Raw genomic sequence first — 8,897 nt, 5'->3', positions numbered from 1 at the left:
TTTCCTGGACTTGCTGTCATCACACATCAAAACCTTTACAAACAAAGCTGTGAAAATTCACATCTGAACGTATAAGATGTGAATACTGCAACTACCTAAAATCTCATGTACCAACACTCTCATATTCATGTGTATTTATTTAAAAAAGACAACTCACACTTTGGTCACAATACTCTTTGGATCTCTGTAATTTCAGTGTTTATGCATCTTATAAATATTTTTTATCAAATAAATATTGAAAACATTCAGATTACTCCAGTTTAGACGAGAACACAACTCAACAGAAGGTCGTCGGTGCACTTCAGTCAAAGATCTGGACACGAGCCATAAAAGCTCATCAGTCTAACTCACTATAACTTCAGCGAGCCCTCATGTCTGCTCCTGCATCGTGGAGACGCTGGGGTCGAAGCATGGCAGAGGCACAAACAGTGTGTGAATACTGACAGGCTGGTACTTTCCATCATTAGAAGCCAGCGGGCATTTGCCCTTCTACCAACTTGAAATCAGCACCCTTCACTCTGCCACCGTCAGTGCACGGTTCAGCTGTGCTTGGATACAGGCTGCCTTTGTAACACTGACCCCATTTATGACAAAAACAATGGCTGGATTGAGTCAGACCCTGAAAGCATCAACGACCTTCTGCACTTTTTAATGTGCTTCTGTAAAAACAACAGAGGGAGGAGAATAACTATGGAAAATAAAACATAGAAATTATTGATGTAAAAAATAAAAATAACAGTGTTGTATTCAAGCAAACAGTTTATCAAAGTATCAAAAATAACAATCAAACCAAGATTACTCTATTATTATAGTCTGCTACCATGCTCTGCAATCATTTTACAATATTAGAAACACTGATAGTATAACCTCATTTATCCAACCATTTAGAAAACATCATTCCCTATGGATAAAAAGTTACGACTCCATTTTTTACATTGAGTGTTTCCATCATTAATTTCTTTTGTTTACTAGACAATACACATAATGTCTGGAAATAAACACCCTTCCTCAACAACACCTCCCCATGTTCCTGTTATATTCTGCCATCTAGTGGTACAACATGCACAATTATCTTTCCTCTGCACAACAACGTCCAATAATACACCTTTTCTGACTTCTTCCAACCTTCTCTGACTTCTTCCAACCTTCTCTGACTTCTTCCAACCTTCTCTGACTTCTTCCAACCTTCTCTGACTTCTTCCAACCTTCTCTGACTTCTTCTAACCTTCTCTGACTTCTTCTAACCTTCTCTGACTTCCAACCTTCTCTGACTTCTTCCAACCTTCTCTGACTTCTTCTAACCTTCTCTGACTTCTTCTAACCTTCTCTGACCTCTTCCAACCTTCACGACCCATCGTCACAACAATACACCTCGATGACGTAATCACAAGCAACACTATGGTTTAATTCGCTTCGTTGGCTTTACATTTTTTATCTTTCAAAGTCTATACACCAGAACCCTTATGAACAGTTTCCTTGCTGCTCTGAAGTTTGCTCATATCTCCAAGGCGTTTGAAAAAGCTAAAGAATAGTCCAGACGTGTCGGTCTTGGTCCACGTGCTTTTGGGGGCAATATTTTCACTGTTCCTCTGCACGTGGTTTCCTGTGGACTCCGTCGACTCTTGATTTTGCTCCCCCTGCCCGTCATTTGGAACATTGGCTGAAGAAACACTTGGCTTGCTTGTCTTCTCTGCTGACAAACTGTTGTCTTGAGAGTCCGATTTTTTAAAGTTGGTAGAAGCCTCACAAAAATCAAACACTTGTTTTGTGGGACTGTGCTCAGCAAACTCTGCTCTTGAAACAGGATTAGGAGTTCTGATTGGAGGCAGATCACACAGATTATCTTCCTCTTCCTGGGTTTTAGGGAAATTGGTCGGCAGTGTGTGGCGACGGCCCAGGTTGCGTTTTGAGGTGGCGGAGGGACTGATCAAAAATCTGATCAATTCTTCATTGGTTGGGTCTCCTGGATACCGGTCAGTTTCCTCATCAAAGGTGCATTGACGAGAGAAAGTGGTACGTGGACCAGGAGATTTCTGATTTTCCAAAGAATGGTCCACAGATGAGGCACTGCCACGACTGTTCTGAAAGCGCAACACCTTTTTAGATGCTTCTCTCAACTTCTGGGCTTCCTCCTCATTATTGTCCTGCATGTTCTTCTCAACATCATCATCTGTGGTGGTTGACAAACATCTGACTGAGGAGGAATTGCTGGGGGTTCTATTGGCCGGGTGTGAATATCCTCTAGATTCCTCTTTTCTGGAAGCTGTCATCTCTTCTTCATAAGGAACACTTATTGCCTTGTTGTCCTCGACATTGGACTGGGCTTTGCTTTGTGAAGCCTTCCCTGTGAGCTCAGCTGCTGAATTCCATTCTTTTCTGAAAATCTCGTTGGCTCTAAATGAGCCGCATCTCTTTTCATTTGCAGGGGGGAGGTTTGCCTGTGAGGTAATTTCTGATAAGCTCCCGTTGTTTGGGCTGCCGCTCATGGGGCGTCCTTGAGTGGACAAGGGTCTTTCAGATCTCCTGCGAGAGCCACGTCTGGTAAGGAGGTTTTGTAGTACGGACTCTAATGCAACACTATCCATTTCCTTGTCTCTACTGGAGCAGGTAGCTGTGGACCTGCGCTTGGCAGCGATCTGTAATCTGTCTCTGTGTCTCCGCTTCACCTCTGCCACCTCTCGTGCCTTGTTATCCTGCAGAAATTCACACAGTTAATGGATCGATCACACATTTTTTTAACCAGGTGAGGAAAAGATGCAACTAGATATTCTTACCTGCTTGGCCCGCAGGAATTTTTCACAAAAGGAGTAGAAAATGGAGCAACATTCCTCCAGTTTGAACTTGCTTGGGTCTTCACAGAAGTAATCGGCCACTGAATTGCTCACTGACTGCAGTTCCTGAAAATCTGTCTCTACTTTGGCCAAGCAGACCTCAGCCTCCTATATGGAGCCCAAATAAAAAACAAAACACATAAGCACTTGTAACCGACCATTAAACTTCATAACAAACAAGGATTCCTTACCTTTAGAAAATCCTCCATCTGTGTCCTTAGGTCATCCTGCTTCAGAGTGTCCACCTTGGCATCTCGTACTTTCTTTACCTGTCGTGCAAACTCTGCTTCAACTTCGCTTTTGTTTATTCTTAAAGAATGAAAAAAGTTGATTAATGATATTAAAACAAATAAAAAAGGAGGGTGAAAGATGATGAGTGCTTTTAAATCTGGAGAAATTAGTCACCTTGCTGCAGCTTCGATGTGTGTGAGTTGCTCTGGAAATTCAAGCAGGGCCATGTCGGCATTCTGAGCTTGCTGTGGTGGATAAGACAATGTGTATAAACATCACATGCATAAAAACAGCCTCTAGGATGCATTCAGATCAAAATAATAAAAGCTACTTGCCATCACGACATAATGCATCAGATTCATTCCAGGTTTGTTTGCTTTGGTGTCCACCAGCTTCAGCAGCGAAGACATTCGAAAGCCGATTGCACTGCCTGCATAGCTTCCCTGTGATCAAATCAAATAAGACTCAGTGATGCACGAACACAAAATCAAATCATCCAAAACATTATACACTTACAGCATTCATGTAATTTCCAGTCTTCAGTACCAGACGAATGACAGAATGGAGATGTTCAGACTCCAACAGCTCTAAAAGAAGAACACAAGGTTCACTTTATGCGTAAACTCTATTTTTGGGATAATTTATTGATTTAAAATCAAATATAGATTTCAGTACCTCGTCCAGCAGCCGTCAAAGTGCATATGAATTCTTTCATTTCATCCATGAGTGGGAAAAACTCCTCTTTGAGCACCAGGCTACTGAGACGCTTTTCATAACTGACACACACAAAGTTTCCATCATTAATAAACCACCACAGATATTTCAAACATACCTGAGATCACATTACAGGCAGCTTACCTGGGAATCTTCACCAGCCTCAGCATGAACTTATCTGCTTCAGGAAGAGCCGAGTCCTCACCCTTAAAACCGACTAGCTGCTTGACCTGTGTTCATTGAAAGAGCAGAAAACCCCACAATTGTTAAAACCAGCTTTAAGCTTGTAATATTGATATTAGAAGCAAATGAGCAGCTGACACAAGTACCTCCCCGTCGTCTGGCAGCAGCTTGCACAGCTCCCTCATTTTTCCTGCGCCAAAACAGTCACTGCGTCCTGATATGATATCTTCGATCATGTCTTTCATAGGCCTGTGGAGGGAGGTGGGGAGAGAGAGAGACAGAGAAATGGGGTTCAGATCTTTTAGTCATTTATGGTTTTCCCTTGGGTTGGGACATCTCAGGCGGAGTGTGTATCATATTAAAACCACACTCGCTTGGCTGGAAGACGCTGACAAGCCTCTACCTGCCCAAAAATCCTCGCAAGAAAAAAAAATTGCAACACCTTTGGCACTCCTGATGTACAATGCACGGAAAAACAAATATACAAGACATAGGATTGATGAAATATCCTTTGACACCGGGAGAAAAACATTTCGAAGGTAAAAGCATTACATTTTATTTGTTATGCAGCACAGCACTGGAACCAATTGCCTCATGGGCTTAGAAGGCCCCATCCACTACACATGCAGCTTTTAAATTCAAATACCTTTAACTAAACTATTTTACAAAATCTAAAGTCATACCACCCTGTTCTTAACTCTGCATCCTCTTTTAAATCTCTCTTAAAGATGCAGTTTCAGAGGTGTGCTTTCACCTATATCTTTTTTAGTATTCTTATCATTTGTTTTAAATCATTTTTTCTCTGAAACCTTTTTTAAATTTCTCTATTTGAATTGTTTCTTATTGTTGCTTTTTAACAATGTCCTACTGTTTGCCTTCAAGTTTTCATTTTTTAACATTTAAAGCAATTTTTCCAATTATCATTGCATTAAATTGTATTATTTTACACACTTCTATCTATTATATTTGTTTTATTTCACTCACTCAATTTATTAAAAATTGTTTTATTTATTTCATGCACACAACAGCCTTGGGCAATACTTTTACAATACCTCTCCATAATTGATCTGCGGTTACCCAAGGGAGGCAACCTGTTGGAGCTGTAGAGCAGAGTATCAGACGTGCCAGGACACGCTGGCACTGAAGTATTCCTGAGCATGAGACAGCCGTGTTGCAGAGTAAACTGCATGTGCCTCATCCTGCATTGTATGAGTACTGCTCCACAGAGATCACACCTTATGAACATATCAGCAGTGACTCACCGCTTGAATTGCTTCAGGAAAATTCCAATGTTCATGCTCCTCTTGGAGTTGAGGATGGAAACCTGGGAAGAGAAACAGACACAGACCTGGATATAATCAGCTTGTCAGTGGCGGAGATAATTTCACTGTTGTACACTGTTTTGTATCACAGAGACGTTAGCTTTCCAAACAGACAGTCAGTTCCAAAGGTTAAGAGTTCTTGTAGTTGATTGTATTGAACAATCAGGGCAAAGATACTTTTTTTTTTTTGCATCAGTGATACAAGTTCTCATTGTCTGTCTTGGAGAAATTGATATAGGTCAAAGTAAAAAAATGTGGTGACAGACTTTTAACCCAAATGTTAAGATTGGTTGACGAAATAAATGATAGAGAGACAGATATAAACAGATAAGCTGAAAGCCATAAAGCAGATTCACTTTCAGTTAAATAGCAATAAATGTGGATTATGAACTTGAATACAAGAGACAAAAAGGCCAGTGGACAGAGCAGCGCTGCACGAGGACACAAGTATACCTTCCTTTAGCACACAGAGTAGAAGAATAGTGAGACTCCACCCTTGTATTGAAAGGGTTTCTAAATAATAAAAAAAATCTTACTAAGACAAATCTTACATTTAATACCTCCTGATAATGCAATGTATTATTATTTTATTTCTACCAGTGATGGCAAATGCAAAATAAGCTCAATGGAGTAAATACTTATCCAGGTCTACATAGAGTTTTCTGCATGGTGGTTTTCAGGTTTCAAACATTGCAAGAAAGTTTCCTGTTTATCCCAACACGAAACATCAATATGTTGCTCAATATATAAAAAATTCTAGACACTTTTCATTCAAAATCACTGTGGTTTAAGCATCACTCTGATTCAGCATGGTGTCATATCTGTAACCCTTCAGTTTGCTCACCAGTTCCCCTCCAGAGCCAGCCGACTGTTGTGACCTGAGACTTTGGCGGTTCAGGGCCTTGAGCTGCTTCTTGTGGCTGAACAGCTCCTCCATGTGATCCGTGTCCAGCTCGTACTCCCCATCAATGTTATCCGAGGTCCAGATGTTGTGCTTTCCCACCACACTGTGTTTGGGAAGTGTTTCCCAATTGAAATTGCGCATCCTGGAGCGCCGCAGCTCCCCCTTGAAATTGATGCCCAGGCCATGCAGGGGTGGAGGAAGGCCATGGGCAGGTGGTGGTGGAGGAGGTGGCGGTGGTGGTGGTGGCGGAGGAGGTGGCGGTGGAGGTGGAGGTGGTGGCAGCAGAGAGGGTGGAGTGGGAGGACCCTCTGGTTGCATCTTTTGGGGACGAGCTCTCAGAGGGTTTGGGATGCAGCCATCATCGCACAGATGCAGGCAGGATTAAAGCCTATGAAGTGAAATATAAGCTGCTCTTTAATGGTTGTTTCTACAGGAGAGCGGTGCAGCTATTGTGTCCAAAATGTTTTCAGTTAGGATGATGCATTTAAACTGAAAGAGACAGAACAGGGTGGGGACACAGTTACAAACATGTCCACCACAACTGTGACAGACATGGATGAAGCATTCACTGTCTCCACGGTAAATACTAATTTACTAATTTACTAATTATTGCTAATGCTGTAGTAACCAGTTTTATTGACATATGGAAGTCAAAACAAATGATGCAAAATGAAGAGGCTCAGCAGTGATGATATGAAATAATGTGTAATTTAAGACAAATCAGTAAATCAAATACATTAGTCAATACATTAAACTGAGCAGACACAAAGAGGTGTTTTAAGTAATGAAAAGTATGATTTTATTTTATACAATTAAGATAGATTGGGATATGGGAATTAGGAGTTACTGTTAATAAATTAATATTGACTATGATTAATTAAGTTACAAATATACTACCTCAGTAGTTTAGTTGATATAAACATGATGATCTACTCCTATGGAGAAAGTAAAATTTAGTTACTGAGCTAGATAACCCTGAAGTCGACAAAAACATAATACGGATTTTGTTGAAAAGATGACTTTAGATAGCAAAGACAAGTTATATTTAGCATAAAGCTAATCTATTGCTATGGAGAATGTTAAATTTAGACACTGAAAGAGATAACCCTGAAGCTCAGCTGGTGAAACATTCCATATTCTTTTTTAAGTATGTTTTAATGATAAAGTCTGATTTTATTTAGTATAAAGTTAATCTATTGCTAACCCTTTCCCTAACCCTATATTAAGTATAATTGTATTGGTTTCCAGCTAAACGTAGCCTTTTGCACATATAAGTAACAACAACATCTTTATTTATACAGCAATTCTCAAAAGAAAGTTAAAATGTGATTAACAAAAAAAATCACACGAGTCAAAACACATACAAAGTAACATAAAACAGTCAAAAACGTAGCCATGAAAGAATAACAAACAAGTGTGACAATAAAAAAAGAATGAGGTCAATTTCAGCTACTGAAGCTACTGACTCATTCTGAACAACTGCTTGTAAAAGCTAACTCAGGATCAGGTTGAAATCTAAAAGTAAAAAACATAGCTCTTACCTGTATTAGTTATGATCCTGTGAAGTTTGCCTCTTTTCCTGCCTCAGCTCCCAGTCCTCCAACGCAAAGAGTGACATCAGACTGTGGAGCTCAAACTGGAAGTTGGAACTACCTACGTGTGAACGACACGCCCAGGTAGCCTCCACACCTTCTCCGCAGCAGGAGGAACTCTGGGAAACTGGAGTCATCTGCTGGCTGTGTTGGCTGTGTTTTCTGTCCAGCTTGTCATGGAGCTGTTATGTGAACAGTCCACTGGATTATAGACTGATTAACGTCCACACTGATAGGGACACAAATCAATTTCTTTTTTAAAGGTGTTTGCTTGCTTATAAATCAACTTCAGCCCCACACAAAAAAAAACCCAATCACTCCTTTAATATGGCATTTAAACTCTAATCCTCTCCACTGCCGTGTTCACTTTCAAGTTGGGTGAGAAAGAGATAGACAACACACACTATTCTTGGTTAAACATTAATCCATTTGAGCAGCTCACACAGTAGTGGATTGAATTTGTGCTGCTGCTGCTGTTGTTGTTCACTTTGGCCTTTAGCTGTTTGCAGGATAGTCAATTAGCTGCATGCACTTCTTCAACCCTAACCTACAAATGATAAGAGCTTCAGAATGAGAGATTTGAATGCATTTGTGTGCAAATCAGCTGGATCTACATTATCACTGAACTGAGGAGAAACATGCAGAAACAGTTTCAGCTACAGTTTCTGATCCTCTTCTGCAGAACAAAAGAAAGGAGTGACCCCTTTAAAACAATAACACAAATGCAGATGTGCTTAATCTTAATTTGAACCCTTCAGAAAGAAATGTGCTGCTGACGGTGCAGGAGAGTCTGATCAAAATCAGAGTTGGGGTGTTTTCCCAAGTATTTTTTACACATACAAGGAATTTGCTGTGGTACATTTGGGCATAAGCAGAAAAAAACAGTGTGTAAACATTATGAAAGTACATATATTTAAAAAAAGATATGTTTGCACAATATATTTCAAATATTTAATTATAATAAGTGACAGAAATATTGATTCAGCAATGAATAAAATAAAATGGCACTCTTTAACTAACGCTAATTAAAAAAAGGCTACTTTTAAAAGAAAAAAGTGTTGTAACAAAAACTCCTCCGAGTGGATCCATAATGACTGGGTAGCTTTATTCTAGGTATTGT

General features: G+C 40.0%; 1 protein-coding gene across 2 annotated transcripts; it reads right to left on the bottom strand.

The window, feature by feature from the left end:
• Positions 1–119: 119 nt before the first annotated feature.
• On the bottom strand, positions 120–7,861 carry LOC109630020 (FH2 domain-containing protein 1-like). 2 transcript variants are annotated; one of them, XM_020088028.2, is made up of 12 exons: positions 7,727–7,861; positions 6,126–6,573; positions 5,222–5,283; positions 4,106–4,208; positions 3,921–4,006; positions 3,738–3,838; positions 3,579–3,649; positions 3,398–3,505; positions 3,237–3,307; positions 3,023–3,140; positions 2,775–2,939; positions 120–2,693 (listed from the first exon to the last, which is right to left on the bottom strand). In XM_020088028.2, exons 2-12 carry the CDS (start codon positions 6,501–6,503, stop codon positions 1,446–1,448), a joined length of 2,511 nt encoding a protein of 836 aa, XP_019943587.2. In that variant the 5' UTR covers positions 6,504–6,573; positions 7,727–7,861; the 3' UTR covers positions 120–1,445. The 2 variants fall into 2 exon arrangements, with proteins under 2 accessions (XP_019943587.2, XP_019943586.2); XM_020088027.2 differs by having other exon boundaries at positions 6,126–6,674; positions 7,727–7,813.
• Between the last annotated feature and the right edge of the window lie 1,036 nt (positions 7,862–8,897).

This window comes from Paralichthys olivaceus, chromosome 11 (genome assembly GCF_024713975.1).
Source record: "Paralichthys olivaceus isolate ysfri-2021 chromosome 11, ASM2471397v2, whole genome shotgun sequence".
Classification (NCBI taxonomy): domain Eukaryota; kingdom Metazoa; phylum Chordata; class Actinopteri; order Pleuronectiformes; family Paralichthyidae; genus Paralichthys; species Paralichthys olivaceus.
The sequence above is the reverse complement of the archived record's forward strand: the minus strand, read 5'-3'. Positions and strand labels throughout refer to the sequence as shown.